Source organism: Dasypus novemcinctus, chromosome 18 (assembly GCF_030445035.2).
Source record: "Dasypus novemcinctus isolate mDasNov1 chromosome 18, mDasNov1.1.hap2, whole genome shotgun sequence".
NCBI lineage: Eukaryota > Metazoa > Chordata > Mammalia > Cingulata > Dasypodidae > Dasypus > Dasypus novemcinctus.
The window spans coordinates 71208640-71229087 of record NC_080690.1 but is presented as its reverse complement, the minus strand read 5'-3'; the positions used below and the strand labels follow the sequence as shown (position 1 = coordinate 71229087).

Genomic DNA, 20448 nt, shown 5'->3' with positions numbered 1-20448 from the left:
ACTTTTTGTTGCTCTAAGAAATCTAGCAGGCTCTTGATGTCTTAGGCTGGGCTGCGTTAACACATAACCTCCATCTCAGAGGCTTAGCACAAACACAAGTTTACTTCTCACTGATACAATGTCTGGGCACCTCTCCAGGGCCACTGCACCCCTAGGCTATGTCTAGCACCCACATTTCAACACACCGCAAGGGATGGGAGCCTGGAGGGTTGCTAGAGGCTTTTCACTTCTTCAGTCAGGAAGTGACAGGTGTCACTTCCACCTACGTTCCTTTGGCCAAAACTAGAACATGGCCCTGCCTGACCATAAGGAGGCCAGTTAGCGTCATTTTCTGAGCAACCCGGAAGGAGAACTAGGAAACAGATTGGTGAATGCCAAGGGCAATTTCTTTTTCCCCATGTGATTGGGGAGGGGGAATTGACAGTGCCTCTCCCAGCTCAACAAAGATGCTCACCAGTGTTTATACCTTTCAGAAGGCCAGAGCATCCACCTATGTATCATTCTCAGAACAGCATATTGTTAAGGTCGACCACCAACCGAAATTCCAGACTTCTTAAAGGGAAAGGACACTTGGCAACACTCTGCAGTCCAACTGTGTCCTGCACATCTCCTTTGTTTGAAATAACAGAAGGACAGTGTAGCAGTTTGGCATTGTTTATGAATTGCAAAAATAGTTTTTGAATTATGTTTGTAAACTGGTCTGTTGGAAGTATCACCTTTAATTGATTAAATTATGATTAGGACTTTGATTGGGTCATATCGGTAGGGCGTTGAGTTCCTGCCCCTTAGTGGGTGGGCACTCACAGAAAAAAGACATGGCAAAGTATAGAGTAGGGAGTTTTGAGCTGGATCTTAGGAGGTGAACTCACAGGAGAAGAACACAGAGGAATAGAGACGGCTCCTTAGATGTGGCAGAAGCCCTGGGGAGAAGGACAGAGCTATTTGCCTGATAGTCTACAGCTGGCCTTGTGGACAGAGCACAGCAGCTGAGCCTGGAGAAAAACAAGCCCCAGGAAGGGAGGAACCCAAGAAGCCTGAACCCTGGCAGACGTCTGCAGCCATCTTGCTCCAGCACATGGCAATAGACTTTGGTGAGGGAAATAATTCAGGCTTTATGGCCTGGTAACTGCAACCTTCTACCCCAAATAAATACCCTTTATGAAAGCCAACAGATTTCTGATATTTTGCATCAGCACCCCTTTGGCTGGCTGTTACAGGTGGTTTGATGCCACAGCATGCTTTCCGCTCTTTGGCAGCAGAAGGGAAGGAGGAACCCTTCTCTTCTTACCTGGCTGAGGTGTCTTTTGCCAGCTGTTTGGGCAGCTGGTGCTTTTCAAGGGCAAGTGCTGGAATTCCCTAAGTGAGCACAGAGAGGAGAAAGAGGCCCACAGAGCTCAGAATTTAAGGAAATGAAAAAGTGAATAGAAGTATCAGTAAATGAAATGGAGAAAATGGATTACAGGACCTGCTGTAACAGGCCTTAACAGAAAGGCTTTCCATGGACCCAGTCCTGTTCTCACATGTGGATGAGCTCCTTGAAGGCTCACAGGCACCCTGTTAGGTACCATAATAAGCCCCATTTTATAGCTGAGCAGACTGAGGCGCAGAGAAATTAAGTAATTTCTGGATCTTGCCCAGCCTATAGCAGATCTGGAATTCCACTCCAGGCACCCTGGAACCAAAGCTGTCCTTTAAAGGACTCCACTGTTTTGCAGTTACAACAGACCAGCCTTGATAGTGAATAATGGAAAAGGAATTGATTAGAACACTCTCTTACAGGGTGAAATGAAATGAGCACAAGTTCATTTGGACTTAGAGTTTGACATTCCAATTTTTTTTTAAAGATTAATTCTCCCCCCCACCCATTGTCTGCTCTCTCTCTCCATTTGCTGTGTGTTCTTCTGCGTCTGCTTGTATTCTCATTAGGTGTCTCCAGGAACCAATCCTGGGACCTTCAGGAGTGGGAGAGAGGCGATCATTCTCTCGTACCACCTCAGCTCCCTTTTCTGCTAAGTCTCTTATTGTCTCTCCTCTGTGTCTCTTGTTGCATCTTCTTGCTGTACCAGCTCTCCACATCAGCTGGCATTCCTGCACAGGGGTCACTACCACACAGGGTGGCATTCCCTCATGTAGCGGCACTCCCTTCATGGGCCGGCACTCTGCGTGGGCCAGCTCACCACACGGACCAGCTTGCCTTCGCCAGGAGGCCCTGGACATCGAGCCCTGGACCTCCTGTATGGTAAACAGGAGCCCAGCTGCTTGAGCCACATCCACTTCCCTGATATTCCAATTTTTAATTGCTGCCCTTTACTAAGTCTTAGAATAAAGAACAGATAAAAGGATGTCTCTTTTTTTCTTTTGTTATTCAAAAGATATTCATTGGAAGGATGTGCTGTACTCTCAACCTTGTTAATTTTCTCCCCTTCATGTATTAAATGGTGTGACCCTGCCATATCCTCGTGTGTCATAGGTTCTGTGTGTGGCCTTGTTTTTTATTTTTAAAAAACATGAGGAAATGTTTCAGAGCTACACAAGGCTAGAGCATTACCTGTCTCTTCCATACCCATCAATAGTTTAAGAAATGAACATTCACAAATACAGCTGAGGACCCTGGTGGTATCCTCGGTGCATATTCTGTGATTGGAGCAGTTCCCAATGTCACAGTCATTGGCTTCAAGGCATCCCACTTCTTTTGTGAGGTCCACAGTTTCACTTTGCATTTGTTCTGCTTTGTACCTCCCCTGGACCGTTATGGAGAGATAGATGGCTGGAGACTCAATGCCATGGGAAGGAACACATCTTAGAAATGGCCAGTCCATAGGAAATACATTCAGGGTGTGACAACTTTCCTCCCCTTCGCAACCTCATGACCGTGGGGAACTTGGAAAACAGGGATGTTCTCGACTCATCAGCAGTGGATTAAATTTTTCTTTCAGCTTCCTGCCCCACCCCTTCTGTTTTGTAGCATGATCACCTTCTGTCCAGAGTGTGGCAAAAGTATCAAAGCAGCATTCAAATTCTGCCCCTACTGTGGAAAACCTTTGCCTACACAGGAGCATGAGGAGTCCCAAACTTTCGCCGAACCATTTGTGTCATCCTTCCAAGGTAAGAACCGGGGCTTTGAGCTGATCCCTGGGGTAAGGGTTAGGCGTGTGCCTGCGTGTGCATTTGGTGGGGAGGAAGCCCTGGTCTGGTCTCAGATGCAGACTGCTCTGTCTACATTCAGCTTTGTGGCGTCTCAGTGATCTTGCAACTTTAAAACTGCCATAAGGGAGCAGATGTAACTCAGTGGTTGTGCGCCTGCTTCCTATGTACGAGGTCCTGGGTTCAACCTGGTACCTCCTTAAAAAAAAAAGACTGCCATAGTTTTCCTTGAATGCCATACCACAAACTAGGTGGCTCAAATCCTGGAGGCCAGAAGTCCAAAATCAGATTGTTGGCAGAGCAGGCTCCCTCTGAAGCCGGTAGGGGAGGAGCCTGCCTTGCCTCCTCCAGCTTCTGACACTTGCCACCCCTCTTTGGTGTCCTTGGACCTTGGTCCTTTGGAGCCAAGGGACACCAGCAGCATAATTCCAACCTGACCTCCCTCTCCACATGGCTGTCTTCCTACTGTCCATCCGTGTGTCCAGATGTCCTCTTCTGATAAGGACACCAGTCATTGAATTAGGCTCTCCCCCAGTCCATTTGTCCTCGCCTCAACTAATCACTTCTTCCAAGACCCTATTTCCAAATAAGGTTGGCTTCATGAGACTGGTGGCTAGGACGTGAACGTGTCTTTTTGGGGGGATGCAGTTCAATCCAGAACAGACACCGTCTCTCTGTTGACAGCTCATGCCTGGGCGTCTCCCCTGAACTCCAGATCCGTGCATCAGGCGGCCGACTTGCCGTTTCCCAATGGGTGTCCAGTAGGCATCTCAGATGGAACAGGCCGGAACTGAGTTCCTGATGACTGCCCTGCGCACCCGCCCCAACCTGCCCCTTCCATAGACTTCCTCCTCACAGTGACAACTCTTTCTCCAGCTTCTCAGGAGTCGCCCTTGATTTCTCTTTCTTCAGTCTCCCACCCCACACACATCCAGACCTTGAGCGAATCCCAGTGGCTCTCCCTTTAGGATGAAGGCAGGACCTGACCACAGCTCCCACCTGCTCTGCTACCGCCCTGGTCTCACTTCCCCCATCTCTCACCTGTGTTAGGGCGGAAGCCTCCTGCCCCTACTCTCCCAGTTCTCTCCCTAGCCCTTTCGGTTTTCTTCCCCAGGCAGCCAGAGCGGTCCTGTTAAAACCCAAGTCACGTCCTGTGCTCCCCCCGCTTTCCCTTCCCACGCGAGGCCTCCGTGGTCAGGTCCCCATTACTCTCTCGTCTCCTAATGCTCGTTCTGTTGCCTGTCCTGCTGCAACCACATTGGCCTCCTCGCTGTTCTCCCTGCCACAGGCAGGCTGGGGCTGGAGCCTGTGCACTGGCTGTTCCCTGTCGGGGCTGTGCCTCCCTCCTCTGTCTGTGCAACCCATTCCCTCGCCTCCTTCAGGTCTTTATTCCATCATTCCCTTCTCAGAGAGGCTTCCCTGCTGTCCCTGGTAAACTGTGTCTTTGCCTTGCTGCAGCCAACCCCTTCCACATTTATATTTATCTCTGGTACCTATCAGTAGGGAGCAGTAAATGCAGTACTGTACCTCTTATCTATTGCTTCTTATTTGAAAGCTCCACAAGGAAAGGGATTATCGTGTTTTGTAACTACTGTTGCTCAGCATCCAGAGCCAGTGGTTGGCCTTGAGTTGGACGCTGAGAAGTATTGTTGACTGAATGACAAGCGAGACGTCAGTAGTGCGTCCTGACCAGTGGAAAGCCCAAGCACAGATGCTCTATTGGTGTATCAAAGAAAGTTTACTTAGCTGAAAGATACAGAAGGAAGTTGGCACACAGGGCTGAGAGTTCAGCAACGTTTATCATTGGGGATTATGTTTGTCTGCACGTAAAAGAAAACACTACCACAAGAGTTTAAACAAGTGAGCAGGTTTATTATTCTTACTAACAAAGTCTGGAGAGACAGTCCAGTATTGGGGTGGTGTCCCCATGACGTCATAAGGACGCAGGCTCCTGTCTCCGCTGGACCGTCCAGGTCTCAAGATGGGTCTCCATCTCCAGCATCATGTCTGCATTCCTAGCAGATGCCAACAGTCTTCACCTTGGCCTGACTTCAGTTCTTAACCACTGCCTTCCCTAATGCCAAGTGGGGCCCAGTGCATTATTCATTCACCCAGTCACTGGTCAACAGATAAATATTGAGTCTCTACTGCAGGCTCAGCACTATATTTGCCACCAGGGATACAGTGGAGAAGACAGACGCTGAAGAAGCACATCAGCGGAGGGTGTGATAACAGAGGGGAAGTGGGCCATGGAACACATGTAGTGGGATATATGGACTCTATTTCGGGGGGCGGGTGGGATTAGGGAAGGCCTCTATATTCGTTTCCTAGGGCTGCCATAAACTGGGGGGCATAAAGCAACAGAAATTTATTCTCTCACCGACTTGGAGGTCAGAAGTGTGAAGTCAAGGTGTCGGCAGGGTTGGTGCCTTCCGGAGGCTCTGAGGGAAAGTTTGTTCCTTGCCCCTCTCCTGGGTTTTGGTGGTGGCCGGCAATCTGGCATCCCTTGGCTTATAGATGCATCACACCGGTCTCTATCTCCATCTCCACAAGGCTGTCTCCTCTCTCTCTGTCTCTGTGTCTTCACATGACCTTCCTGAAAAGACACCAGCCCTTGGATTTAGGGCCCATGCTAATCCCATCTACCTCATTTTAGCTTAGCTAATTACATCTGAAAAGACCCTATTTCCAAATAAGGTTACATTCTGCAGTTCCAGGTTGATGTGAGTTTTGAGGGGACACTATTTTGTCCACTACAGCCTCCCTAAGTGGATAACCTTTGATGCAAGATCTAGGGATGAGTAAGAATTAGCAAAGTAAAGAGTTGGAAAGTGAGGGGTGGGGGTTGAAACAAGTGTTCCATGTTCTGGGGCTCGGTGTGGGGCAAGGCCGTGAGGGAGGAGGAGTCAGGCGTATTGGAGGAATAAAGAAGGACAGTGTCAACTGAGGGCGGATGTGCAGGGCCTTGTTGGCCATGAGTAATGAGTTTGCCCTCAGTCGTCGTCGTAGTGAGGAGCTTATAGCAACTGGGTGACAATATGCCAGATAATAGGCAAAAACTTGTCTTATGGTTCACATACCCAAAAATGCTGGGTAAAATATTTTTAAAAATCCTTTTTTTAAATTTAGGGCTGAAAGGAAAATAAGGGAATTCCATAGTGGTGAGAAACAGGGAAAACAGAGCTGCAGGGCTAAGCAAGTGCCGTTGGTGGCATTGGTCCCGGTGGTATTTGCTGGTAGTTTGTGGCCTGGAGCCTGGGTTTTAAGGGGCTACAGGAGACAAAGGTTAGGGCCCAAGCAGTGTGGGTGGTGAGATTGGAAACCTCTCAAGTCTGAAGAGTTCTCCATGAGTATACTAGAACAAAAGATATTGCTCTGCAGAGGAAATTGGTGGAGATATTTGTCTGCCTTAGCCTTGGTTGTGGATGAAAAAAGAAAAAATGTCTTCCCTTGTGGTATTTCCTGTTATGTGCAGCCAGATGCAATTCCAAAGTATAAATGAATGTTGCTGAACTCTGAGCCATGTCTGCTGACTTCCTTCTGTGTTTCCTGATAATTCATAAAAAATTCACATTCTTACCAGTTTAGGGCCAAAATTCCTACTGATGTGTATGGCCCTCAAAAAAAAACCAAAGCTGAAAATTTAGTTTCAGATGGTGAGATTGGTGTCTCCTTGCAAAGAAGTAAATCTTTTGGGGAACCTTTTTTGAAGACTGACCTCAGAGAAACACCCAGGTAAACTTCCAAGGAACATGGGCTCCCAATCTGGGCCACCATGAAAGTCAGCAGAAATGACAAACAGATTCAGATCAGCAAAGACCACAGTCCTTTGAATTAACATATCAGAATATTTACTAAGGATGTTTAAACCGTCTTCAAAACATAAAAGAAATTGAAAGCATAATGAAAAATAAAAGTTACAATTGACCAGGCAGATATGAAAAAGAACCAAATAAAACCTCTGATGATGAAAAATATAGTCATTGTCATTAGAAACTCGATGGATGGTTTAATTGCTGATTAGACACAGCTGAAGGGAGAATTGGTGAACTGGAAGTTGGATCTGAAGAATATCTGGAAAAGAACACAGAGGGACAAAGTGATAGAAGAGATAAAAGAGAGACCAATACATGTGGAGAAGAGAATAACCAAAAGGCAGGAACAGTTTTCTTAGCTATTTAGGTGGTGAAAGAAGCAGAACTTGGCTGTGAGGCTGAGGGGATGTGAGTGTTTGAATATGACTTCAGGGTTTATGGCTTGAAGGTATTTGGAAAGAGCTTTTGTAACTGCAGTCTGCCTTTTGTCTGCCTTTCTCTAGGCTCAAGGAGAGATCTGAACTCCAGTTCTGAAATCTCCCCCAAGAAAGTGAAATGGTCCAGCACTGTCACCCCTTCATCATCCTTCTTATCAGATGGTGACACTTCTGGATCTGAAGATGCCTTGAGTCCATCTGTGAGGCCCAGAGGTAAGAGTGGGGGTCATTCTGGCCTGACTATTGGTTATCTGACCACGCAGCCCCAGCCCAGACATCACCCACCCCTGCCTGCACCCTTGTCCAACCCTCTTCCTGACTTCTTGGCCTCCAGTCTCCCACTCCAGTCTATCTCCACCCAGAGGGGTCTTTCTGCACCCAAAACTGACCCTTCCTCTCCCAGCCCCCCACTGTGCCCGTTACCCCACAGTCCAAGCTCCCCAGCCTGGCACTGGAGACCCCATGTAGCATAGAACACTCACTTTTTGGAAATGCTTTCTTGGATTGTCACCCCTGAGGTCTTGATAAAGGCTGTCCTCTCTGCCCAGCTACTGCCATGCTCCCAGCTCTCAAAAGGCCAGGTCTTGGGGTGCCTTTCTTGGGCTAGTGTAGGGCCTCCTCATCACCTCCTCTTTTTCTGGGCTCCCACAGTGCCCGGTGCTGCCCTTATGAGTGTGTGACTTCCTCCAGGCCCCACGCCCCTTTCTGCCTCTCTTTCTGCACCGAGAATCCCTCGTGTGCAGGGACCAGGTGTGAGTCACCTCTCTTAGCCCCTCGGGCTCCTGGATCTGAAGTTTCAGTCCTTGGGACCTCTCCTTGGCCCCCTTGTTATCCTCTGAGCTCCAGAGGCCTCTTTCCATTCAGGGCCTTGGCTGGCGGGGTGGGAGTGGGGGCACAGGGCATACCGGCTTTCCCCCATCTGGGCCTGTCTCCTCCCCTGGCTGGAGCCCTCCAGGGCCAGGGCTGCAGTCCCACTCGCTGCTGGGCCCTCGTCACACTGAGCACAGGACCAGGTCCGCGGGATGTTTCAGGATGTTTTTGGTTGATTGTCCAGAATTCCCTTTTCTTCTAGTAAACTTCTCACCTAACAAAACCCAGCCCAAATGTCCTCTCCTCCAGAAAGCCTGCCCTGCCTTCTGCAGACCCAGTCTCTTCCTCCTCTTTACCCCCACATCCCTCTACACTGCCCTGTCTCAGACCCGATTCCGACTGACTGCAGCCAGGTCTCACCCACCAGACTGGGGGCTCCCAGGGGCAGAGCCTGGCCCTGACTCCCGTCCTGGCCCCCCACCTCACCAGCGGAGGACCTGGCTCATGGGGGGTCCCAGGAGGCGTTTGCTGAGACAACGAATGAATAAGTGAAGGTTAATTACAAGCATCATCTCCCATCTGACTCCTCTATCCCAGATGCAACTTTCATTCTGACCATCCTCCTCCAGGGTCCTGGAGCAGCCCCCCGACCCCCAAAGGCAGCCCACAGGCCGCCCGGCAGAGCCCTCAGAACCGGAAGCGGAGCCGGGCGACCACCTCGCTCGAGGCCTTGCCCACGGGGACGGTGCTGACGGACAAGAGTGAGCAGCACTGGATGCTCGGGGCCCTCCAGAGCAGGGACGGCCGGGGCATCCTCTACGCAGGTGCACTTTATCCCTGGGCTGGGCCGGGCCGGTCAGAGCCGGGCAGGGGCAGGAGGCCCCTCTCTGAGAATGGCATGGGGTGGAAGCCATGTTCCCAAGCAGACCTGCCTCCAGGCAACTTTCTCTTAGGCCTGGGACTGCACACCTGGCCCCCAGGGGGCGGGGCGGGCGGTGTCAACCAGTGCAGCAGGCTGGGAGGGAAGGAGGTGGCTGGGAGGAGGGGCGGAGCCTGCTGCCAACCACGAGGCCACCCGCCGAGCGTGTGCCTGCGTAAAGAGGGCGGCTCTGCGGCCCACCTCCTGCCTGGGTGCCAAGTGATAAGGGCAGGGCCACCAGGGTGGCCACCTCACAGACTCAGAATAAACTCCCACCCAGAATTTGGTGCAGAGGTCTTTTGAGCCAGAGGAAATGACAAAGATTCCTCACTTAGTGACTGCGGTTGCGGGGGGAGCAGGGCAGGCCTCCCAAGCGGGTCCAGGCGGGCTCGAGAGAGCAAGGAAGGAGGACTGGCGTGGGGTTCTTACGTGTGGCGCAGGGGCTTGCACGGCTTGACCCTCCCCCAGTGCCAAAGGAGAGACCCCCGGGCTTTCTTATCAGCCTGCCCAGATGGGGGGCAGAGGGGCGGAGGAGGGGTGAGGCGTAAAAGCAGTCAGGAGTCAGACATCCAAAACTGGGAGGCCTCTGCTTTATGGTGCAGAGAAGAACCACCGAGGCGGGTGCTTTGTGCCGAGCGTTAACTGAGTGCGCGCTCGAGGGTAGGCCTGTTCAGACTAAAAGCATTTAGCCCTCACAACACCTTGATGGATTCGGTGCTTCTTATCCCCACTGTACGAATGAGGAAACCAGATCCCAGAGAGGTCGATAACTGGCTGGGATTTGGACCAGTTCCGGGGAAAACCAGAAATCTGGAAATGTTTGACTTGGCGGTGTCGGCCAGCCAGACGTGCGTGGGGGCAGCTTTGGGGCCAGTCTCTGGTCGACCACCCCGCCCTAGAGTCCGGGTGGTGGAAGGGCAGGCAGAAGGAGATGGGCCCCGGAGCTTGTGACACAGTGCGTGTGGGCACGCAGCAGGGGCGCCCTGTGCCTCGATGTCCCTGCTCCCCTGGAAAAACGAGATATGATGCCATGCGCTGCCCGCCTCCTGGGGCTGCTGGTTCCCAGTGATGAGAGGGGGTGGGGGAAGAGTTTGGAAATCTGTACAGGGGTCTCCAGCAGAGGCGGGTGGAGTCGCTGGTGGAGGGAGAGTGGGAGAGAAGACGGGGGAGGCCAGTGCGGCAAGCGTGGGAAGGAGTGTGAGCGAGAGGGGAGGGCCCGAGGCTGACACGCAGCGAGGTGAGGGGCAGTGCCTGGGCCAGGCATCGCTCTGGGGCTCCCTGTGTGTTGACCCAGTTGACCCAGCCATGCTGTGATGTTCCCACTCATCCCCATTTTACAGCTGGGCACAGAGAGGGCAAGGCACTCACAAGGTCACACAGCGGGGACGTGAGCCCAGGCCATCCAACTTCAGAGCCTGAATGCACCCATGTCACCATGGAAAGAAAGAAAAGAGAGCGAGAGTATCGCATTCGTTTCTTACTGTTGCTGCAACACATGAACACAGGCTTGAAGTGGCTGAAATTTATCCTCTTAACAGTTCTTGGGGCCAGAAGTCTGAGCTGGGTTCCTCCACTGGAGGCTCTGGGGAGAATTGCTTCCCAGCTCTTCCCATGTCTAGAGGCCACCCACGTGCCTGGCCTCGCGGCCCTCCTTCCATCCCTGCAGCCTCTGTGTCCGTCCTGTAAGGAGCCAGGATTGCATTGGCTCAGGAACCTGACTTCACCCGCCCGCCACGCCCCGCTGTTGTGTGCTCTGCCTCGGTCCCTGCGCATGTCCAGTGCATCTCCCGGTGGCAGCGCCCACGCCTCTCCTTGTTCCTCACTGCAGCTGTTCTGTGAAAATGGCTGCCTCTCTTTTTGAGGGGTCCCCCTCCCGAATCCCCCGGAATGAGTTTTATGTATGTCCTTCGCCCCTTTGAAGTTGGGCGAGGGTTTTTCAACCTGAACGCCGTCAGCTTTGGGGCTGGGCCATCCTTGGTAGTTGGGGGGCCTGCGTGTGCCTTGTCGGAGCTTAGCAGCATCCCTGGTCTCGCCCCTCCCCAGGCTGGGAGCACCCCACCCCATTCGTGACAACCCAAATTGTCTCCAGACTTACCAGAGGCCCCCTGGGGCGGGAGTGGGGGCACAAAGCCGCCCACCGTTGGGAGGCGCCGTCAGACCGCCCCGAACACGCCTCGGAGCGTAGAGGGCCCGTCGGGCTGTGGCTGAGCGCTCGCGGCCGAGGTGGAGCGGGGTGGGCATGCCCAGCGAGGGCCCGGCCTGCTGCAGGTCGCCCGAGCAGGAGCAGCGGGACGCTGAAGCGGCTGGCCAGGAGGACGCTGTGGCGCGGCGGGCGCGGGCGCGCCCAGCAGACCAGCCACGCGTGCAAAGCCCCGCACCCTGGGCTGGTTTTCTGCCTCTGCCAGTGGTTGGCTTTGTCAGACCACACAGTGGCCTGTGCGTCTGTTTCCTCATCTGCAGAGTGGAGACTGAAATAGCGCCGACCCCAGACCCCACGGGGTGGTTGTCATGGGGGTGACGTGAGTGAGAACGGTGCCTGGGGAGATGGCGAGCGCCGGACAAGTGGTTCCGGTTGTCGTCAGGGTCAGGGTGTCCCCCGGGGTCAGGGCCTGGGGGTGGGCAGGGAGGGAAGCAGGCCGGGCAGGGGGAGAGTGGTGCTGACGCCACGGGGGCTCCGGGCAGACATGGTCCTTGGGCACTTTGGCGTGGTCCCACATTGGGCCAGGGTGGCTGGACCTCTGTGTCCCCCTCAACTGGTCACTGGATGGGAGCCGTCCCGGGGGTGGCCTCGGATGAGGCCCTCCGCAGCTGCAGGGATACGGCAAAATCAGCAAAGGCAGAAGGCGTGGGGTGGGTACCCCCCCCCAGGGCCCTCCCCGTGGAGCCGCATGCGGCACTCAGTTCCTCCAGCACGGAGTTGTGACGACAGGTGTGCAGGGCTGTCCCCCAGGGAAGCTCCTAGCGACCCGGCGCCGGGGTTGTAACTGGGGGCTGCTCACGCAGGCGCCCTCTGCCGGGCACCTTCCCAGATCCCAGGCCCCCGGGAGGAGAGCAGGTGTGCAGAATAAACCACACTGCCAGCTTAGGTGCAGCGAGGCCCTCTTTTCAGTTCCGGGAACGGTGGAAAACCCCGAAATCCAAGCTCCCGGGTGCCGGCCAGGGGCCAGCATGGTGGTCAGAGCTTTCTGAGGAGGGATGGCAGAAGTGCTGCATTACCCTGCAGCATGGCCAAATAGCGAGAAGAGGAGAGACTATTTGAAGAGAGGAAGGTCAGAGGGAAGGAAGGACTGGGCCTTGAAAGTCAGGCGTGCACTTGACCCTGGCGGCACTGGGAGCCGGAACTGCTTCTCCTTTCTGGGAGTGTGAGGTGGACGCTGGCCTCCCCCGCAGGGTTTAACTGCCCTCCTTCTGTTCCTCCACAGCCCAGCCCGCTCTGGCCTCCGCCGGCAAGTGGAGTCCCCAGAAACAAAGATTCTCGCTCAAACTAGTGAGTGGTCCCTGGGGGCAGGGAGCGGGGGCGGGCCGCCCAGAGGGGAGGGCAATTTCCATTGTCTTTTTTGGTTTATCTGGACTTTCACTCCAGGAGAGGAAGGCTGGCTGGCCCGGAGCCCCTCTCAGCTCTTCAGAGAGGCTGTGGAGTGGGTCAGAGGGCGGGCTTAGTCAGGCAGAGCGCTGCTGTGTCGTGAGCAGCTCCTCAGGGGCCTCAGTTTCCCCTTCTTTGTCGTGGTGAGAATAAGTCTAGCTTGTTGCCAGGCCGCTGGGAAACTGCAGTGAGTTCGTGTCCCCATCTCCGCAGCCTCCAGGCGAGACTGAGAAAGGCAGCGCAGTGGGTCCTGACCTGTGCTGGCGGGATGTGTGCTGGACAGGGGCTTCTCTGGAGGGTGGGCTTTGCAGGGTCGTCCATCCAGGAGGGGTGGGGCCTGCGTGGGTGAAGCCCTGGGGGTCCCGGCTTGGTGAGGGGCACCTCGTCGCCTGCACTCAGGCCCCTCTCGGATTTGAGGCCCAAGGAGCCTGGTCCTGCCCAGGACAGTGTTGTGGGAACAAGCTGGCCCGGGACATTTGGCCTGGGAAGGTGGGCCGGTGGCCCCCGCGAGTCTGCGAGTCACTGTTGAGAGGAGGTTCCCTCCGTGGCCCCCAGGCCCCAGGAAAGGCCGTTGGTGCACACCTAACGCTTGGGTGGTGCTAGCTGTGCACGGGCCGCCGCCACGCACAGGGCCAGTCACCTCCCCGAGGCCCCACAGGCGTCCCCTGAGGCAGCTGCTATCATGAGCTCAGAGGAGGAAACCAAGGCACAGGGAGGTAGCCCGCCTCTTGTCCAAGGGTGGAGCTGGGCCTGGCGTCCCTGCTGGGCGCTCTTAACCCTGGGACTCCACGGCTGCCTCCTCGCCTTGCGCACACGCACCCCAGAAAGAAGTCAAAGCCAGTGTGCCGGCGACCTGGCAGGGGCTCGTTCCCACCTCCCAGCTCAACCCCGCTCGGCAGCCCTTCCCCCGGGCACGTGTCGTTTACGCCCGGCCGTCTCGAGCACATCACCGTCCTGGTGGCCCGTGGCTGCTGCCTTCGACAGGGCAGTGCTGGAGCAAGGGTCTAAGGCTGGTTTTGTTTCTCCTTGTAGGGACCTATTTTTTTCTGTGTGTCTGCTTTGAGGATAGTTTTCTATATTAAAAATTAATTTAATAGAGTATGTATTAGCTTTTTTTCAGTATTTTTGCCTGCAACTTAATGATCCCTTTCAAAATATATAGGCTTAATTCTTCTACTTATCTTAGATTATTGCTTTGGTTCTCTTCTTGACTCTTCTTTAGAAACACTAGTTATTTGTATGTTGTCTCTTAGTAGTCTTTCCTCTCACTTCTCATTCACTGTTTCCATCTCTTTGGTTTTTTTCTTTACCTTCTGGGGGATTTTTTTTTTCTTCTTCTTCTTTTTATTTTCTTTTAAATGTTACATTAAAAAAACATGAGGTCCCCATATACCCGCCACCCCACCCACCCCACCCCTCCCACATCGACAACCTCTTCCATCACTGCGGCACATCCACTGCACCTGGTGAATATGTTCTGGAGCTCTGCTGCAGCACATGGACAGTGGGCCACATTGTAGTCCACACTCTCCCCCAGTCCACCCAGTGGGCCACGGCAGGACACACAACGTCCGGCATCCATCCCTGCACCACCCAGGACAACTCCAAATCCTGAAAACGCCCCCACACCATATCTCTTCTCTCTCCTTACCATCAGCAGCCGCTGTGGCCACCCTCTCCACCTCACTATTACAATTTCTTCCCTTACTAATCACAGTAGTTTGGGGGATCTTTTAAAGTTTGTCCTCCACATCACCGATTCCATTTTTCTGCACTGTGTTTGTCTTCATGGAAGATGTGAAAGACATGAAATCTTCAAAGGAAGATTGAAGTATTATTTAAAATCTTTCCTTATCCAGTCCTCTTTCTTTCTGCCTCTTGGCCATCTAGCTCCTTTTCCTTCTAAATCTCTTGGGCTGATATGGAGGTTCCATAAACAAGGGGCCCAGTTTCCTCCTTTCTTGTGCCGACATCCTCGACCCTTGGCGTCCATCTCATGGTTCAAGATGGCTGCTCCAGCTCCCACCATCTCATCTCTATCCCAGCCAGCTGGAACAGGAGAAGGGAAAGGGGAAACCCTGCCCCTGTCCTTTCAGAGCATAACCTAGAAGTTGTGTGTTCACATCCCTGCTGGCCAGACCTTAGTTCTGTGTTCATGCCAAGGGAGACTGAGAAATGTCGTGTTTAATCGATGCCCATATGTCAAGAGGAACTCTCTGCATCCTATGATAAAAGAAAGAAGGGGAGCCGGGGTACTGAGGCACAGCGCGCAGTCTCTGATGTGTGCTCAGCGCAGCACTCCAGGGTGTTTGATTCTGACGTGGGCATGTGGAGGGGACCCTGCGTCATCGCTGGCATTGCCCTGGGGAGTGCTAGGTGGGCAGCAATGCCTGGGGCTCCGTGTCAGAGAGTCCAGCGTGACAGCCTCCTTCCCCGCCGTCCCCCACCAGGACGCCAAGGACGGGCGCTTGTTCAACGAGCAGAACTTCTTCCAGCGCGCCGCCAAGCCTCTGCAAGGTACTCGGCAGGGAAGGGGCGGGAGGGGCGGGGCCAGCCAGGATGGGACAGCCGGGCTCTGCCGCACGCGGGAGCTGTGCCCGTGGGCCGGCTCCTCCCAGCCCTGGAGAGTGGATTATTGAACTTGCCAGAATATCGCAAGCAGGTTTTCCAATACAGCCGTTATCTAAAAATTAAATTATGTAAACTTGCAACCAAATAGATCGTATTAAACACAAAGGTAACCAATACTCAAAACCCATCGCCTCCTAATCATTTCCCTACATTTCTCTCATCTCCGCCCTTGCGGGTATTCGCGTCTGTTGAGTCTGTCTGGTGGAAGTGCCACACGGAGGCACAGCTGCCGACCTCTTCCCAGCGCCACGTCCGGCGATGACACGTTGGTGCCTTGAGATTGGCCATGGCGGGGAGTAGAGCACTTACTTACAGAAATAGGTCAGCATGGCCCATGAGGGCTGCTGTGACTGCACCTCAGCTGTTACACTTTCCTCAGCCCGTCACAGGATCTCTGCCATCCGCTGAGGTCCCAGAGACAAGCGGATGCAAATCCGAGTGGCAGCACGGCCACCTTACGCACTGAGCCATCTTACCAGCTGCGCGCGTGAATCCAGAAGTGGTTCTGCCTTCTCATCCCTTCACCGATTTCCCCCCCCTTTTTTTTTTTTACTTTTAGTCCCACCCGCACCCACACACACCATTGTTTTTGTGCTCTGTGCATGCTCTCAGCTCTCTGTGGCAGCGCAGGCCGGCTTGCCTTCACTGGGAGGCCCAGGAATCGTACCCGGGGCCTCCCATGTGGTGCGCGGGAGCCCAGTCCCTTGAGCCGCAGCCGCTTCCCTCATTCCCCATTTGTAACTGCTTTCTCCAGTGTCACCTGCAGGGGGTCCCCCACCCCCAACGCTGCCACCCTCCCGCAGAGACGCAGGTTGGGTCTGTCTGCAGGGGCCCGGGCTCAGGCGAGCTCTGACCTCCCCGGCCCTTCCCTCCCCCAGTGAACAAGTGGAAGAAGCTGCACTCGACCCCGCTCCTGGCCATCCCTACCTGTGTGGGCTTTGGCGTTCACCAGGACAAGTACAGGTGAGCCGCCCCCTCGCCGCCCTCCTCCTGCCCCTTCCTCCCTCCCTGCCTCAGACAGGCAGGAGCCCGAAGCCGCCGGCCAGCCGGCCGCCTCCCGCCTTCCCCAGCGTGGAGCCAGGTTGGCGCCCGGCCACCCGGAACCCTTCTTCCTTTCCCCTGGACGAGGCCCTGCAGCCGCCCAGCCGTGGCGCATCCTCGGTGGCCTGGGTCCTGCCCTGTCCCCGCTCGTCTCCCCTGCCCCCTGGGATGGGCTCAGCCCTGCCCTGCCCGAGTCAGCGCCCGTGTCTTCCAGGTTCCTGGTGTTCCCCATGCTGGGGAGGAGCCTTCAGTCGGCCCTGGACGGCGCCCCGGAGCACGTGATGTCGGAGAAGGGCGTGCTCCAGGTGGCCTGCCGCCTGGTACGTGCCCAGCCGCCCGCCTGTGCCAGCGCCGCCCACATCCCAGTCAGAGGTTTAGGCAGGGACCCATTCAGCAGCCCCCCTTGGCCAGACCCCAGGGGCAGCACACTGATGCTCCTTCAGTTCTGGCACCAGCCCCAACTCATTTCAGACTGACGGCCTGGAGCCAGGCCAGGCTGCACCCCCCAAGGCACAGGCCTCCACAGGGCCCCTTCGGCCCAGCCGCCCGCCGCTCGGGGGCTTGGTATTTCCCAGCACCGCTCACAGAGCTGAAAGCGCTCTACTCACAGTACAGATTTATTATTGCCAGAAAGGATACAAGTAGGAGACTCAGGGTCTCAGACGCGAGTGCCCATGCCAGAGTATGCCGCCCACCCAGCACCTCGTGTGTGACCGCCCCGTGGAGCTCGGGGTCCTGAGTTTCCCTGGGGTCTCGTGATGTGGTGGAGCTCTGTCTGCAGCCCTCTCTCCTCCCAGAGGAGATGTGATGTGACTCAAAACCCCAAGCCCCTGGTCACCTGGCGTGCCTCCCCCAAGACTGCAGGGGCCCCCGGCTGGCCCGTGTCAGCATCAGCTGTCCTGGGTGGTGGGGGCCTCAGGAAGAGCCAGGACACTTTGACTGGCAAATTCCAGAGACTGAGAGCCTCCCCCCCATCCCCCCGCACGAGCCAGGACAAAGGCCAGAACTCTTTCTGGAGGCCAAATCCGTTCCAGACAGACACGGGCAGGTGAAAAGCAGGCCACCAGAAGCAGAGGGATGAGCATACTGTGGGGGCGTTCAGGAGGCCGTGGGGGCTGGAGGAGTCGCCCCAGCCTGAATCTCAGGGGTAGAGTGGAGGCAATCGCTAAGCCAAGACCTGTGGGGGGAGTGGGGGGTACTAGGGAGAGAATCTTCTAGGCTGAGGCATGGGCAGAGGCTTGTATAGGCAGGAGCTGAAGGCATGCCGTCCTTCCCCCCATTCCTTAAATACTTCCCAGGCTCCTGATGGGTGCCAGACCCTGTCCTGGGCCAGGGCTCCCCCAAGCAGCACAGACAGTTTCTGGGTCTCAGAGCATCCCGTCTGGTGGGAGGTGGTGAGTTTCAACCAAGCAGTCGCACAAACTGAACAGCGGTCTGAACAGAAATGTCCCATGCTGTGCTGTGCTGGAGAACAGGAGGACACTATTGAAAACGGAGGAGGGACAGAAGCACCAAGGGAGTGGCATTTTAGGTGCTCGGCATGGAGCATGACCCGTGTGGGGAAGGAGCCAGAGGTGCCTTGGTCTGGGGATGTCGGCAGGGCCAGATCGCAGGAGGCCTTGACTGCCAGGCTGAGAGGCTGGGACTTTGTCGGGTTGGGGGTGCTGGGGCCGCGGGAGGGCTGGGGCGGGGGAGGGGCAGGTCAACTCTGGGGGGCCATGTGGGACATGGGCTGGGGGAGAGAGCACGGAGGCTGGGAGGAGGCTGGGGCGAGGGTGAGACCTGAGGAGGGGCGGGGGAGAGGACAGGACAGTTTGCAGGCGTGGGACAAGCAGAACCTGGTGGTCAGCTGCGCCCTGGGGCCAAGGGAGGGGGTAACCCAGATGTGAACAGTGCTGCCAAGCACCTGCTCTCTGCCAGGCCAGCACCCAGGGCTCCTCCAGCCCAACAGCCCCTGGCGAGTCGGGGTCTTTTCCTGAATTTGTCTTGGAGAGGTGGAGTCACCCAAGGTCACAGTGAGAAAATGCCAAGCTGGGAAAGGAGCAAAGACCTCTGCTCACTCCATGCTTCCCACGCAGTCACTGCCTCCGCCACCTCCTGTGGAGGGAGCATTGCCAGGGACAGTGACGGGGTCCCAGGCAGAGGGCAGGTTTATAGCAGGGAAAGGACCCTGTCCCCCAAGCTGTTGGCAAAAACAAGTCACCCCCCTCCCCCCAAGATAATGGTGAGAGTAGGCGGAGGAATCCCCACCTCTGCCCAGTGCTCCGCAGCTTTCTCACTGCCCTCTGTGGGAGATTTCCATCCATGACCATAGAGCAGCATCAGTGGCTCGGGAAACCTTCCACAAGGCACCTAGAGCTGCTGGATAGGATACAGCAAAACTTCATTTGGAAGTCATATCAGGCTGGCACAGAAGTTGCAAGAAAAGTACAAATTTCCCATGTTCACCTTTGTTAACATTTACCCCGCTTATTATCTATGATTTTTCTGAATTATTTGAGAGCAAGCTGCCTCCATCCTGCCCCTTTGCCACTGGGTATGTCTATAGCAACAGATAATTTAGGGGCAAGACAATGAGGGGGTCCCCAGGGTCCCTAAATGAAGAGTGAACCAGGAGGAGCAGGTGCCTTCCAGCTGGGACTGAAAGCTGTGGACCCCAGAGACGAGCCCCTGGGCCAATGTGAGAAGAGGGGCAGAGACCCTGCTTGAAGCTGGGGCTGTTGAGAAGTGCCGCAAAAGCAGGAAAGGATAGGACCATTTCTGGGGTCCTTTGTCAATACAAAGTCTGGGGGACTTTGTCAATACAAACCTGCCTTCTTGTGAGTTTGGGGTTCAAATGTGTGCCACCTGGGTGGTGTAGGATCCCCCTAAGCTGAGAAGTTAACATATAAGCTGGTCCCAGATACTTGACAAGCAAACGCAAAACCTCACTCGAGAGGCTTGAGGCTTGACTTCTGTCGAGCCACATGGGAAGGCCCTGCTGAAGCAAAATGAACATGGGGACTCCACCCTGGGGGAGTCTGTGTGCCTGGCTCAGCCTCCCCAGGTTTTATGATATCAAAATACTTGCAGGCAGTGGTAGGCAGGGTAAAGATAACTGGCAAGAGGTAAAATTAACCAGGAATGCAAATCCTTACAGAGACCCTCAGTGCAAGCTGATCGTCACAGGGTGAGTGGAGGGGTCTCCTGTGCTGGTGACATCTGAGAGATACCCGAAAGGCCCCTTGGGCTACCTGGTGAAGGATGGGCCACAGGGCGCCGAGGGTGGAGGGAGGGGTGACGGTGGCCTGGACAGGGCAGGGCCGTGAGCTATTCCCAGGCAGCGGGACTGGCGAGTCTCGGGGGATGGGTTGGATCTGGGCTGGGGGAGGAAAGAGGCAACAAGGGCGCCTCCTGGTTTAAGTGGCTGTGAGCGTTGAGCCGGCTGCTGAGACGGGAAAGACTAAGAGAAGAACAAGTTTGGGGGTGAAAACCTGAAATTCTGACTTGACCGTTTTAGGTTTGAAATGTCTTTTAGATAACAAGATAGAGGCTTAATTTATGAGTCTGGAGCTCAGTGGGAAAGTCAGAACCAGAGAGAATAATAGAAATTGCTGAACTCTATTCCTGTTCACTGGGAGAAATAGAGGAACTCTCTGATGTACGCGGGTATTGGGTTTTCATTTGGGGAGGGGGCAATAAATAACCCCCTGAGATCGTGATGGACTAAGATAAGGAGGTAAAGAGAAACCAAATACTAGCTTATTGCTGGTTCTTTGTAAAAGCCTGGTAGAGGACACGCATGGGGTGCCATTCCCGATGCTGCGCCCTGCCGCCCCCACAGGCGGTCCTGCGCGGTTCCAAGCCTCAGGGCGGGCTTCCTGCACTAGGCTTTGCGGCAGCGCCTGTTTCTGTTAGTCCAGCTACTCACGGAGGCGCTTGCTTGCTTCTTCCCACAGCTGGATGCCCTGGAGTTCCTCCATGAAAACGAATATGTTCATGGAAATGTGACAGCCAAGAATATCTTTGTGAATCCAGAGGACCTGGCCCAGGTAAAAGCTAGATCCTCCCCGCCCCAGGGCTCGGGGC

At 54.9% G+C, this 20448-nt stretch overlaps 1 protein-coding gene across 9 annotated transcripts in view; it reads left to right on the top strand.

Moving 5' to 3' along the window:
* The window catches only part of VRK3 (VRK serine/threonine kinase 3), a 44750-nt gene that overhangs the window by 5538 nt on the left and 18764 nt on the right, over positions 1–20448 (top strand). For 5 of the 9 annotated variants that reach the window (XR_011646396.1, XM_058280663.2, XM_058280661.2 and 2 more), the window contains exons 2-9: positions 2966–3105; positions 7463–7609; positions 8836–9030; positions 12548–12612; positions 15159–15225; positions 16218–16302; positions 16595–16700; positions 20319–20411. Coding sequence is in view for 8 of the 9 variants with exons in the window: in XM_058280663.2 (XP_058136646.1) it covers positions 2967–3105; positions 7463–7609; positions 8836–9030; positions 12548–12612; positions 15159–15225; positions 16218–16302; positions 16595–16700; positions 20319–20411 (897 nt within the window). In the remaining variant the exon portion in view is untranslated. Of the gene's footprint in view, positions 1–2936; positions 3106–7462; positions 7610–8835; positions 9031–12547; positions 12613–15158; positions 15226–16217; positions 16303–16594; positions 16701–20318; positions 20412–20448 lie in introns of all 9 variants that reach the window. The other 4 variants (XM_058280662.2, XM_071209402.1, XM_058280666.2 and 1 more) reach the window with 3 other exon arrangements.